At 40.6% G+C, this 15,462-nt stretch overlaps 1 protein-coding gene across 1 annotated transcript; it reads left to right on the top strand.

Moving 5' to 3' along the window:
* Positions 1-5,981: 5,981 nt before the first annotated feature.
* LOC311083807 (uncharacterized protein) lies at positions 5,982-12,215 on the top strand (the record flags this gene model as incomplete). The annotated part of the gene is made up of 2 exons (XM_084115550.1): positions 5,982-11,976; positions 12,126-12,215. One exon carries the CDS (start codon positions 5,982-5,984, stop codon positions 11,661-11,663), a length of 5,682 nt encoding a protein of 1,893 aa, XP_083971676.1. The 3' UTR covers positions 11,664-11,976; positions 12,126-12,215.
* Positions 12,216-15,462: the final 3,247 nt, after the last annotated feature.

Raw genomic sequence — 15,462 nt, 5'->3', positions numbered from 1 at the left:
ACTTCTAAGATTTCATTTGAGAACCTGAACTAACACATCAAGTGGAATCAAGTTAAACCCATTACAGTGACAGAAGCAAAGACTCATACACACAGCTCAGCACTCATGAAAGTGTGTGTGTGTGTGTGTGTGTGTGTGTGTGTGTGTGTGTGTGTGTGTGTGTGTTGTACTGTACTTTATCTAGTGCAAATGCTGTAAAGCCTGCAGGGCTGGAGACAATTAAAATCCTCCAGCCGGTTTCCACTAATCCACAACTGGTGTGTGTTCAACACCAGAGATCTGGAGAACCTCAACAAAGGGACATTGTGTCTGACAGCAGACAGCTGGGCTGAATAATAAATGATTGAGACGTGTGCATGAATATTCTGCTACACAAAATACCTTCTGTAAATGACTACTTCGGATATATCTCGGAAACCATTCTTGCGTATAAACTGGAATTGTAGGAAACAATACAGAACCAGCGAACAGGGAATGTTCTCTCAAAGTTATGAACAAATATTCTTTCAGTAACGTTAATAGAATGTGTCATTCAAAGTTATCTGGTCTTTAACAATGTTCTCAATACATTCACACAAAAACATTCAACGCTAATGAAACATTAAACACCTGAAACGTTTCAGTTGGATGTTCCCTTAACATTCGCATAACCAAGAAAAAAAGTTTTTAAAACATTTGAAAAGTTGACTTTTTTAATGTTCAGCTAACATCATGAAAAAAGTTTGGTAACACTTTATTTTACAGTGTCCTTGTTACATATGTTACATGTACTTACCATAGTAATAACAGTATTATGCATAATTATATGCAACTAACCCTCAACAAACACCTAATCCTACCCTAACCCTATAGTAAGTGCATGTCAGCAAGTGTCTGTTTGATTGACAGCTTGGGCAATTGGAAAGGGAGCGTTCTTTGATCGCTTTCTTTATGTAATTTAATCACAGTTTAAATAAGATTATTTTCATCCTACTAAGAGAAACGACGTGAAGTTGATTGTTTAGTCACTGGCTTGCATGAACAGTATTGAAGTATATTTTGAGAGATAATCTGTCTGAACTTGAATAATTATATCAGAAATCACTGATCACAGATCAGGCATTAGAATAGACATGACTACTTGCATGTTTGTGGCATTGCTGGCAGATCCATATCGTAAAGAAAATACACAGAATACAAACAAATAATAATGCACTGCTGAGACATTCACAATGTTGGGGAAAAACCCCACTATCCTAGCATTAGGATGGTTTGGAGGGTAATGATATTATATATATATATATATATATATTATACTATATATATATAGATAGATATTATATGATATTATATATATAGATATTATATGATATTACAATTTATTGTATAAAAAACTCTTAATTGTCAAAGGATCTAGGAACATTTGAATTCTCATTCTATGACCCCTTTATAATAAAGTGTAACCGAAAGTTTTCATAACTTAATGAGGACGTTTCTAAGGGCATATTTTTGTTAGCTGGGATTATAAATTCTTCCCTAAATCAAGCGTTAGGCCTAAACCCCTGAAACTGTGTTTAAACGGACCTGGTCAGGAAGGTTGTGTGTGAACATGTTGATACGTGCTCTTACTGGTGTTGTGTTGGTGTAAAGCTGTCCCCAGACTCGAACATGACAGAGAAAGGTCTGAAGTATTGCTGGTCACGGGTCACTCGTGTTTCTGGAGGTTCTGAACAGCGTTTCGCTCGTGTTCGTGTTCAGCTGTTCGCTCCCACCCGTTTGACTCACTAAACCGCTCTGAACTCGGTCCAAGATGTGCCTGAGGCAAAACACTTGCCAGGCGATCTCCTAACACATTCTAGCTGACTAACACGTGATGGGCAGCGAGATCCTCTCACATGGGCCGACTGAAACACACACAGGCTGTTGTTACTGCTGAGCCATTCTGGGAGAATAAAGACGATTCTCAGGTTGAAATCTGCACTGTTAGACATTTCAAGGTTTTTTTTACAGTAACTTACTGCAATGTAACTCTAACAGTGCAGGTTTCAACCTGAGAATCGTCTGTAATGATCAATCTTAATTAAGATTAAGATTTACAGACCCATTACCGTATTTCAGTTTTACAGTAACTACATGGTTACTGTAATTGTGTAATACAGTGCGTACTGTAAAAACCAAGCTAATCAGTAATCAGTCCTGTAATTATTTTTATTTGTACGAAATATAAATTAGATTTCATCATTTTGATAAAGAATTCATTTTACTTTTTATCCTACATAAGTACTACTGACATACAAATCAATTAGACAAAATACAATTTTTTTATTTTTTTTATTTAAAACATTATATATAGTATCCCGCTCATCTGAGGTATGCTGGAGCCACACACACACACACACACACACACACACACACACACACACACACACACACACACACACACTGTTTAACTGTTTAAAATTACTGTTTTCTATTTTAAAATGAGATCAAAGCTGAATTTTCAGCATCATTACTCCAGTCTTCAGTGTCACATGATCCTTCAGAAATCATTCTAATATGATGATTTGATGCTCAAAAAACGTGAAAACAGTGGTGTACAATTTTTTTCCGGATTCTTTGATGAATAGAGAGTTCAAAAGAACAGCATTTATTTGAAACAGAATCTTTTGTAACATTCTAAATGTCTTTACTGTAACTTTTGATCAATTTAATTCATCCTTGATGACTAAAAGTATTGATTCCTTTTATTTCTTTCCCCCCAAAAAATAAAATAATAATCCTTACTGATCCCAAACTTTTGAACGGTAGAGTTTAATGTTACAAAAGCTTTCTATTTCAGATAAATGCTGTTCTTTTAGACACGCTCTGGTCTGGAGTCAGTTTAATTTGCCGCAGCGCACGGCACAAAATAAACACTCGGTGTATCTTTCAAGTCACATCTCCAGAAAATTGATCAAAAACTTGTTTGAAAAACACAGGCACATCTCACTGTTCGCCTCCATAAACTTTTCTCCAAATAATTGAATCCTTGACAACACTGTATTCCATTTATTTTAGATTTCACTTCGAAATTGGAGCTTCACATCTTGAGGGCGCGTGGAGTTGTGTTCAGCCCTCAACGAGAGTTTATATCAAACTCTGCTCTTCACTACATATATCATGTTGTATTGTGTAATGTACTTTTGAAGTCCAAAACAAGAGAACGGCAGGTCACTGTTCTGAATAGACTAGCATGAACTCGAGACACATTAATATTCACTAGACACATTTTGCATATTCATATCAGTGCAGAGTTTTTTAGGTCGCCGACACTATCCGGGTCTCCTGAAAAATGAGCAGATGATACATGTCTTTTTGGCATTACAATGCATAAGACTTGATGATAGATAGAAGCTTGCTTTTCATGCTTTTACTCGACCTTGACAGACAGGAGAAGATCAAAGAAGAAGGCGGAGCTTCAGAGCCACACCCATCTATGACATCATCGTCATGGACCAATGGGAGTTCGAAGGTGTTTACCAACAAACTTTCGTTTTGGCCTGATTTTGTTGCAAATGACGTCATACAAGTGTAATTTCATTTGAAGTACATCAAGAACACAGCAGTTTAGACAAAATATGTGTCTTGGTGTGACAGAGAAAATCAATGCCAGTGTTAGAGGTTGTGATCAAATGGGAAATGTGTTTCTGTGTTAGGAGGAAAGACTGAGATCATTTCTGACTTGATTTGAACATCTCAGTCTAGGCCCATCTCTTTCATTTGATATATTTCTAGTGAAGTGAACGGCAAGGTCAGCTTGAAGCATTAAACACCTCTGCGCTTCGATATATCACAAACAACAGCAGAGGCATGAACTGACACAGCAAATCTGGCCTGACAATAGAGTATTGCCTTTAGATCTCACAATAGGTCTCGCTTTTGTACTGTGCTAAAAAAACAAAAACAAACACACAACAGAGAAGGAAAAAGTCCAATCAAACAGCAACTTCAAGGACTTTAAGTCAAGTTAATCTAAAAAATTGACTGTCGATGTAAGAACCAGCCCAACAGCAGCAATACCATGTCTACCCAGACAGCAACATAGATCCGGCTCAGATCCGGCTCACATTTGTACGTGTGGAATCCATGTGTGCCGGATCGGGGCCGGATGTGGGCCGGATCTGAGCCGGATCTCGGCAGACACTTTGTTGTCAGGGTAGCATGATTGTCTTTTCTCGTGCTTCCAGATGAAAACTCTTTTTAGACTTACATTGGCGCGGCTGCTATTTAACCTGACTGTAATTCACAAGACCTTGAATTTGACTACAAAACATGGAAAAAGATTGAAGTTGACATTTCAATTATAGAATAATTTTAGATGCAACCATAATTTAGGTGTTTTTCTACGTTTTAAATCTGAAGTTGCACTGGTCATTATCGACACAAACTGGTTATAGTGAGAGTTTTCAAGGTGAACTAATAACTATAATCCTATTAAAGCCTACTTTATCATTTAACATTTCTAAGCCCTCTAAATGATCAAACGTTGCTGAATAACCCGTTGCTCTCAATCTCCTCCAGACTTTTTTAGCAAGTAAAAGTCTTTTAGTATAATTGTTCAAACCTTCAGCTCGTGCTTCACGTGTTTGTGCCGTCAAATCTGCACTGATTTTTATAACGTGAACATAAGAATGACTTTGATATTAGTACAATTTCAACTGGACTGAAGCTGCTTCAGTTTACTTGATTATCCATTCATATGTTTGTTTTAGAAAAATCACAAGTATCAAATATAATCTATATAAGTTATTATATATATAAATATAATCGATATAATATAATCAGGCCTTTGAGGAAGGTTTATTTGTTCATCTCTCAATCATTGTATTGCATTGCATTATATTTTTTTTAAATCTACAGAGCTTTGATCATAAAACTAAGCATTTAAATATCATCTCACTAAGACATATTATTGGCAAATATTGAGTAATGACTGATATTTATATGCATTTAAACATTAAATAGGATTTTGGGCCTGGGGATTCACACTTTATTTGATATAAAGTCAAACCCTTATTAACAAATGCAAAGAAGACAGCAGAATAATCCTTGTAACAGTATAATCCTGTGCATCATATATTTAACACACATCTACAGGGCAGAGAGCGATCGATTAGCCATGCACTGACTAAATCTTGCTGCATTAATTACTGTCAAATGTATTGAATATGCGATGTATGCAAAGGCGCTAATTGTTTGTTTTCCACACAAAGCAGAAAAACAATCTCAGTCCTCATGTGACTTTAGAGAAGACAGTGAGTCTATAGCGTAATATCACAGAAATGCTTACAGCGCAATTTACAGACATAATTTATGAGTGCACAGATATATTTCTCACAAAGAAATGTCATATTTCCATCCATCCATCCATCCATCCATCCATCCATCCATCCATCCATCTCATTATTTTAAATACCCTTGTGCTGCCTTATGGCAGTCTGTAATTTAATAAATTAGTTAAATGGGTTAAAATGTTTAAAAAGCATTTCTAAAAGTTTCTTGTAGTATTTCATGTTTATTTGTAAGTTTTATTTAAAAATATTAGCGGACAATTTAATTTCCGCTTCTGCCGCGCTAACTTCCGGTTTCGGTTTCATGGTAAACAGAGCAGGCGGAATCCAGCATTACACGGTCAGCGATCTGTCGCCATTCTCTCTAAAGCTCTGACAAGGCAATGCCGTAAGTTTATATATGTGTTTATAAGGATCTTAAGTAATGTATTTTTGTATTGTCTGATTGGGAAATGCACTTTAAAGCGCCGATGTATGACTTTAGTTTCGTCTGTATAGAGCTCAGTTTTTCTAAGAGCATGTTGTGTATGCTTTCAGTTTTCACCATCTGGAGAAGAAATTAAAATGCAAAAACGTCCCTTGTGGTCCTGGTCTTCTTCAGTGGTTTATCTACGTGTTCATTTGGCAACATACCAGTGAAAAGGCAGCATTAAGAGCTTCATCGTGGTCAAAATGGCAGCTAGCAACAGATCTGCTACAAATGCTTCAAGTCTTTCATCCTCATCTGCAAGCAGTGCCGCTCGTGCTCGAGCCAAAGCAGAAGCCGCTAGGGTAAGAGCCTCATATGCAAGCAAGGAAGCACAGTTAAAAGTGGAAAAGGTGAAAATCGACACAGAGCTACAGGTGCTAGAATTACAAAGAGAAGCAGATGCCGCAGTAGCTGAGGCAGAGGTGCTAGAAGAAGCAGAGGCAATACGAGATGGGCATGAGAGCCGAAGATCAGAATCAGATAGAGTTAAAAAAGAAAGAACATGTGAATATGTGAAATCTCAAATGAATGTGAATAAACATAATGACCCCGCTCCAGTCACCTGCAACCGAAGTGTTGAAATAGAGGGCACATTCATCACATGGAATCCTTCTGAAAACGACGTTTCAGACGCAGAGACTTCACCTGTTAACACTCGGCCCAAGCGCCACAACCAACACACATCCGTGACTATCCAAACCAAACCCTCCTCTCCTAAAGGTGAGACTAAACCAAAAAGTAAACAAACAAAGAACGCACTCAACCCATTCTCCAGCCCTTTCGTGCCTCTTTACAACTCACCTGGTAGCACGTCACACCAAGCAGAGCCACTTGCACAATATATGGCACGCCGTGACCTCATCACTTCAGGTCTATACCAATATGATGACAAACCAGAGAACTTTAGAGCGTGGCTCTCCTCATTTACCGGGGCTACAGCAGACGTTCACCTCACGCCAACACAAGAGCTCGATTTGATGACAAAATGGTTAGGAAAGGAGTCAAGCAGTCAAATTAAACGCATTCGCTCTGTGTATGTCAATAACCCTGCAGTAGCTTTACAGAAAGCATGGGACAGACTCCAAGAGTGTTATGCGGCTCCTGAAATCATCGAAAAATCGCTCTTCCAGAGATTGGACAGTTTTCCTAAAATTACAGCAAAGGATAATGTGAAACTGAGGGAACTTGGGGATCTGTTACAGGAGATTCAAGGAGCAAAAGAGGATGGGTATCTGCCCGGTCTTCTTTATCTTGACACGTCACGCGGAATCAGGCCAATTGTGGATAAACTCCCATATGGAATTCAGGAGAAGTGGATGTCACTAGGTTCACAATATAAGGAGGATCATCATGACTGCTTTCCACCTTTCAGTTACTTTTGCAAGTTCATATGCAAAGAAGCTAAGAGACGTAACGATCCAAGCTTTAACCAACAGAACAGCCAAACACAATTAAAATTAGAAAGACCCAACCTGAGAAACTTTAGCTCCGCCAAACCCATCTCCGTAAATAAAACTAATATTACACCCCCCAACAAGGACTTTAAAAGCAACTGCCCGCTGCACAATAAGCCCCACCCACTCAATAAATGCAGGACATTCAGGTACAAACTGCTCGATGAAAGAAAGGCCTTCCTCAAAGAGAAAGGAATCTGTTTCAAGTGCTGTGCCTCGGACACTCATCTCGCTAAGGACTGCAAATCCACAGTAAAGTGCTCCGAATGTGAAAGTACGAGCCACGAAACAGTAATGCATCCTGGCCCTCCACCACAAACCTTCAAGGCTCCTGCTCCCGCACAAGAGGATGGCGGGGAGGGAAAAGATATCTCAGATAGCATCGCAGTAACCACAACATGCACCAAAGTGTGCGGTCCAGGTCAGTGGGGTCGTTCTTGTTCAAAAATATGTCTCACAAAGGTGTATCCAGAGGGTCACAAGGACAGTGCGGTTAAGGCTTACGTCATACTTGATGATCAGAGCAATCGTTCCTTAGCCAGGCCAGAGTTCTTTGATCTGTTCAAGATCAAAGATAAGCTAGTCAGTTATGATCTAAGAACATGTTCAGGCCTCGTTGAAACATGGGGGAAAAGGGCTGAAGGCTTTCACATTGAGTCTTTAGATGGGTCTGTGGTAATCCCACTCCCTCCTCTCATTGAATGTCAGGACATTCCTAATGAAAGAAGCGAGATCCCTACACCAAACGCTGCACGGCACCAGCCACACCTTCGGTCCATAGCAAAGTACATTCCAGAGCTAGACCATAAGGCAGAAATACTTCTACTGCTTGGGCGAGATGTTCTACGTGCACACAAAGTAAGGGAACAAGTTAATGGCCCTCATCATGCGCCCTTCGCCCAGCGCCTAGATTTAGGGTGGGTCGTAGTTGGGGAGGTGTGTGTAGGTAAGGTCCACAAGCCCACAGTCAACTCATTCAAGACAATTATTCTTGAAAATGGCCGCCCCACAGTTTTTGGACAGTGTGATAACTTCCGTCAGCTCAGGGAAACGCCATGCATTAACAGGCACTCTAAGGCTCCAGAGCAAAGTCTGGGACAGTCAGTTTTCAACCGCAGCAAAAACGACAATGAGCCAGCTCCCTCCATAGATGACACACTCTTTTTAGAGATCATGGGCGAAAGCATGTACAGAGACGATGACAATAGCTGGGTCGCCCCACTTCCTTTCAAAGAGCCTCGCCGGAAAATGCCTAACAATAGAGAGCTAGCAGTCAGACGTTTTTTGTCTCTCAAACGGAACATGCAAAAGAAACCCCACATGCAGCAGCAATACGTGGAGTTTATGGGAGGGATTTTCTCCAACGGTCACGCTGAGATAGCGCCCGCTCTTAAGCAAGGAGAAGAATGCTGGTATCTCCCCACGTTTGGGGTCTACCACCCTCAAAAACCCAACAAGATCAGGGTAGTTTTTGATTCCAGTGCCCAAGAGGACGGTGTCTCACTCAATAGTGTACTCCTCACTGGCCCCGACTTAAACAATAGTCTCATTGGAGTACTCCTCCGCTTCCGTAAAGAAAGCATTGCTGTCATGGCCGACATACAGCAAATGTTTCACTGTTTCATGGTGCGTGAGGATCACCGGAACTATCTTCGCTTTCTGTGGCACATGGACAATGATGTTGAAAAGGAGGTCATTGACTATAGGATGAAGGTCCATGTGTTTGGGAACTCTCCATCTCCCGCTGTGGCTGTTTACGGATTGCGCAAGGCCATTGAAGCTGGAGCGAAAGACTATGGAGCTGACACAGTCAAGTTTGTGGAGAGACACTTCTACGTCGATGATGGACTGATTTCTGTGCCTTCTGCAGCCGAAGCTATCGACTTGCTCCAAAGAACGCAAGCTTCACTTGCTGAGTCCAATCTGCGCCTGCATAAGTTTGCTTCTAACTCACCATCAGTCATGCAAGCCTTCTCTCCTGAAGATTGCGCAGCAGTCTTGAAAGATCTGGATCTGAGTGGTGAGGAAACACAATCACAGCGCAGTCTAGGCCTAATTTGGGAAACCATGACAGACACATTCACGTTTTTAGTGGCCACAACAAACAAGCCATTTACTCGTCGAGGTGTCTTGTCATCTGTTAATAGTGTCTTCGATCCACTAGGCTTATTAGCACCAGTCACCATTCAAGGAAGAGCTTTACTCAGAGAACTCACCTCAGAAAACTCTGATTGGGACACACCACTTCCAGAAGATAAGCAGAGCAAATGGGAAGCTTGGAGGGATTCGCTGCAGGACTTAAGGGAACTCCATGTCCCGAGAACGTACACATCTACCTCTCTCAGTCAGGCAAAGCGCAAAGAACTCTATGTCTTTTCAGACGCATCGACAAAAGCAATAGGTGCAGTAGTCTACTTGAGAGCTCTGTATACAAATGACAAAGTTGAAGTAGGGTTTGTCATGGGTAAATCAAAACTAACTCCTCAGTCAGAGCCCACAATACCAAGACTGGAACTGTGCGCCGCTGTCTTGGCTGTAGAGATAGCTGATCTTGTCAAGAATGAGTTGGACATAGAGTTTGATGCAGTTCACTTTCACACAGACAGCAAGGTGGTCTTGGGCTACATCTGCAACGAATCTAAAAGATTCTACACATATGTTCACAACAGAGTGCAGCGTATTCGCCAGTCTTCAAAGCCGGAGCAGTGGCACTATGTGCGCACAGAGGAGAACCCAGCGGATCACGCATCACGCTCGCTCACAGCATCTCAACTAGCAAAAACAACTTGGTTCACGGGACCCTCTTTCATCCGTCGTTCACCCCCAGAAGCAAAAAATGAAAACGACCAGTTTGAGTTAGTTGAGCCTGACAAAGACTGTGAAATCAGGCCACAAGTGAGCACTTGTGCTACTCACCTTCAAGTAGTCTCCTGTAAGCGCTTTGAGCGCTTTTCCACCTTCAAGTCTTTGGTCCGTGCAGTCGCCTTCCTCATTCACATGGCAAAATCTTTCAATGGCTCCAATTCAAACCATGGATGTAAAGGGTGGCACATATGTCAGCTTCCTCGTACACCAGATGAAATGGATCAAGCAAAACGTGTCATCCTCCAACAAGTGCAACAGGCCACCTTCGCAAAGGAGCTGTCTGCCCTCAACGTTGGCAAATCCATCGCCAAGCAAAGCCCTTTGGAAAAGCTCAGCCCAGTCCTGGACAACGGCATCATTTCAGTTGGAGGTCGACTCAAACACTCAGAGCTCGAGAACTCTGAAAAATACCCGATAATTCTCCCAAAAGACAGTCATGTCTCTATCCTGCTCACTCGCCACTACCATGAACAGGTCAAGCACCAGGGTCGTCACCTTACAGAAGGTGCGATAAGGGCTGGAGGTCTGTGGATAATCGGTGGAAAGAGACTAGTTAATTCAGTAATCCACAAGTGTGTTATCTGTCGCAAACTGCGGGGAAAGCAGGAAGAGCAACTCATGGCAGATCTTCCCCCGGAACGGTTGAAAACATGTCCGTCCTTTAGCTACGTAGGCCTTGATGTTTTCGGGCCTTGGTCAGTAACCACCAGACGTACCAGAGGTGGACATGCACAAAGTAAGCGTTGGGCTATCCTGTTTACCTGCATGAGCTCTAGAGCCGTGCACATTGAGGTGATTGAGTCCTTAGACACCAGCAGTTGTGTAAATGCCCTGAGACGTTTCTTTGCCCTGAGAGGCCCTGCCAAAAAACTTATATCGGATCGTGGCACTAATTTCATTGGGGCTTCCAAGGAGTTAGGAATGGACAAGGCTCTGCAACTGTACCTGAATGATCAAGGTTGCAGTTGGGAATTCAACCCGCCTCATGCGTCCCACATGGGAGGCGCCTGGGAGCGCATGATCGGCATTGCACGAAGAATACTGGATTCAATACTGCTTCAAAGTAAGGTGCAACTCACTCACGACGTATTGTGCACACTTATGGCTGAAGTGTCTGCCATCATAAACGCCAGGCCACTCCTTCCAGTTTCGTCCGATCCAGACAATCCTTTCATTCTCTCTCCCTCTATGCTGCTAACCCAGAAATCGTGCCTTATACCTCCTGCTGGAGATTTCTTGGACAAGGACCTTTACACCAAACAATGGAGACAAGTTCAGGTTCTTGCTAACCAGTTCTGGACACGCTGGAGGCGAGAGTATCTGCCTTTATTGCAGCAGAGACAGAAATGGACTGTACCTTGTCGAAACCTACAAGTTGGTGACCTTGTTTTGCTCAAGGACAAGCAGGTTCCACGGAACAGCTGGCTCATGAGTAGAGTCACGGCAACTTTCCCTGGGAAGGACAATCGAGTAAGGAAGGTTGAGGTCACAGTAAATGACCAAAGCACTAGAAAGACTTTTTTGCGACCAGTTACTGAAGTCATTCTTCTTTTGCCAAAGGACTGATTCCCTCTAAGTTTTTGTTGTTGATAGTGACCTCCCTGAGGTCAGGCGGGGAATGTGCTGCCTTATGGCAGTCTGTAATTTAATAAATTAGTTAAATGGGTTAAAATGTTTAAAAAGCATTTCTAAAAGTTTCTTGTAGTATTTCATGTTTATTTGTAAGTTTTATTTAAAAATATTAGCGGACAATTTAATTTCCGCTTCTGCCGCGCTAACTTCCGGTTTCGGTTTCATGGTAAACAGAGCAGGCGGAATCCAGCATTACACGGTCAGCGATCTGTCGCCATTCTCTCTAAAGCTCTGACAAGGCAATGCCGTAAGTTTATATATGTGTTTATAAGGATCTTAAGTAATGTATTTTTGTATTGTCTGATTGGGAAATGCACTTTAAAGCGCCGATGTATGACTTTAGTTTCGTCTGTATAGAGCTCAGTTTTTCTAAGAGCATGTTGTGTATGCTTTCAGTTTTCACCATCTGGAGAAGAAATTAAAATGCAAAAACGTCCCTTGTGGTCCTGGTCTTCTTCAGTGGTTTATCTACGTGTTCATTTGGCAACATACCAACCCTAGTGCAAAAATTGTTTGTTTTTTTAAATATTAAAATCTGCATTACATTACAACATTTATGTCATCATGTATATTAATAACTAAACTTTTTTACAGCAATTTTTTGGTTGTTTTTTGGATACTTTCAACATGGAAGAAAATAAACTCAATAAACTGCTGCTATTTCAAGTATTTGTTTAAATATCAAGTATAAGTAGGCTATTTGATGTGTTTTATTGTATATTATGCCTTAACTAATATTATATATACTTAGTACATTGCCATGCATTATTATTTAAAAAGCATGTATGCGATGTGTGTATCTTTATAATAACTGACTTATAATAGCTAAAGGAAATGACAAATACTTCTTTATTTTCCTGCTCGGTCATTAAAAGTGTTCAGAAATAAGATAGCTAACACTGAGTGTTAAACAGATCACTTCTGCGATTCTTTTCCATGCTCTTTCACATATTCCCACTGTGAATCATGAACGGTTTCTGCTGCAAGTCTTTATTCCTATTGTCTGTCTTTAAACACAAGATCCAGCCAGGATTTGTTTTATGAATGTAACATCGTCTGCTTAAAAATAAATGCATAATGAGTTGCGTTCCAGCTCTCTGTTTATCCCGTTAAGCCGCTTGTCTCTAACTAAGCTCTCTGATTTACTCTCCTTTGTTTCTCCACTCGTGGGAATTCAGAAAAATTATCCACACAAAAACTGTAGAGCATCGACCCGATGACGGCACAGTCATGATTCGACGGTCCGCTTTGGATAAAAGCATCTCCCAAACGAGAAAATGTAATGTTAATGTTATTATCAGCATTTGTTTGGCTATTTACATTCATACTTGTGTACATATTTGTGAAATATACTTGGTATAGAAGCAACATTTTACTAGACAGGCACATAATTAACCCTTGTGCGTCCTATGGACATTTTTGTCTTTTTCAGGGTTTTTTATTATCATTATTTTGCCTGTGTTAATGCCAACTGCATACATTTTGGCACAGGTGTGTATTTGTATTGGAATTTTACCATTTCACTCCTCATTTCCTTTAATAATTCTATTTTGCACTAGTAACACAAAATAGTTCCACTCAGGACTTTAAGGACAAAAATGTCCCATTGATAAAACTGCAATTTTTAATCCCAGGCCCTTTAACTATAAAAAGATGCAGTATTTGTTAACAGGCTTTCATTCTGTTGGCAAGGCTTCACAATTAAATTTTGTACTATTTTTTACCAGATGCTGCCATTTTCTCAGGTTTGGCCTGTTAAGAAAACACTCGCTTTATTCATGTTTTCTGCTTATGCATATTATAGAGTCAATTAGATAATGCTATAATTGTGTCTGTGTGTTAGCATGGATGTCAGAGTGTAATAAAAAAGTGTGTGTGCTTGTAATATCTGAGAGAGAAAAACTCTACTGCAAATCCCAAATCCAGCCACTGAGTTAATGGGGACAATCCGGGACTACGCCCAAACAAACTCTCACTGAAAGCTCAGTTTTTGAGATATCAACCTCAAATTTGGAACGCAACTTGTTTAGATATATGCCTTTGATTTTCAACATGTTTGAATTCAACATGTTTCATAAAAAATATATCGTATATACAATAGTGCTGGGAAAAAATTAATTGCGATTAATCGCATCCAAAATAAAAGTTTGTGTTTGCATAATATATGTGTGTACTGTGTATAATTATTTTGTATATATAAATACACACATATGCATGTATATATTTAAGATTTGTATTTATTTATATATAAATTATTTATATTTATATATAATATATATTATGTATAAATGTATATACAGCATATACATTCAAATATTTCTTAAATAAATACATGCATATGTGTGTATATACAGTGAGGAAAATAAGTATTTGAACACCCTGCTATTTTGCAAGTTCTCCCACTTAGAAATCATAGAGGGGTCTGAAATTGTCATCGTAGGTGCATGTCCACTGTGAGAGACATAATCTAAAAAAAAATAATCCAGAAATCACAATGTATGATTTTTTAACTATTTATTTGTATGATACAGCAGCAAATAAGTATTTGAACACCTGAGAAAATCAATGTTAATATTTGGTACAGTAGCCTTTGTTTGCAATTACAGAGGTCAAACGTTTCCTGTAGTTTTTCACCAGGTTTGCACACACTGCAGGAGGGATTTTGGCCCACTCCTCCACACAGATCTTCTCTAGATCAGTCAGGTTTCTGGGCTGTCGCTGAGAAACACGGAGTTTGAGCTCCCTCCAAAGATTCTCTATTGGGTTTAGGTCTGGAGACTGGCTAGGCCACGCCAGAACCTTGATATGCTTCTTACAGAGCCACTCCTTGGTTATCCTGGCTGTGTGCTTCGGGTCATTGTCATGTTGGAAGACCCAGCCTCGACCCATCTTCAATGCTCTAACTGAGGGAAGGAGGTTGTTCCCCAAAATCTCGCAATACATGGCCCCGGTCATCCTCTCCTTAATACAGTGCAGCCGCCCTGTCCCATGGGCAGAAAAACACCCCCAAAGCATGATGCTACCACCCCCATGCTTCACAGTAGGGATGGTGTTCTTGGGATGGTACTCATCATTCTTCTTCCTCCAAACACGTTGAGTGGAATTATGACCAAAAAGTTCTATTTTGGTCTCATCTGACCACATGACTTTCTCCCATGACTCCTCTGGATCATCCAAATGGTCATTGGCAAACTTAAGACGGGCCTTGACATGTGCTGGTTTAAGCAGGGGAACCTTCCGTGCCATGCATGATTTCAAACCATGACGTCTTAGTGTATTACCAACAGTAACCTTGGAAACGGTGGTCCCAGCTCTTTTCAGGTCATTGACCAGCTCCTCCCGTGTAGTTCTGGGCTGATTTCTCACCTTTCTTAGGATCATTGAGACCCCACAGGTGAGATCTTGCATGGAGCCCCAGTCCGAGGGAGATTGACAGTCATGTTTAGCTTCTTCCATTTTCTAATGATTGCTCCAACAGTGGACCTTTTTTCACCAAGCTGCTTGGCAATTTCCCCATAGCCCTTTCCAGCCTTGTGGAGGTGTACAATTTTGTCTCTAGTGTCTTTGGACAGCTCTTTGGTCTTGGCCATGTTAGTAGTTGGATTCTTACTGATTGTATGGGGTGGACAGGTGTCTTTATGCAGCTAACGACCTCAAACAGGTGCATCTAATTTAGGATAATAAATGGAGTGGAGGTGAACATTTTAAAGGCAGACTAACAGGTCTTTGAGGG

The sequence above is a fragment of the Abramis brama genome (genome assembly GCF_963993115.1).
Source record: "Abramis brama genome assembly, chromosome: 5".
NCBI classification, from domain to species: Eukaryota; Metazoa; Chordata; class Actinopteri; order Cypriniformes; family Leuciscidae; genus Abramis; species Abramis brama.
This window is presented reverse-complemented; position numbering and strand designations above follow the sequence as displayed.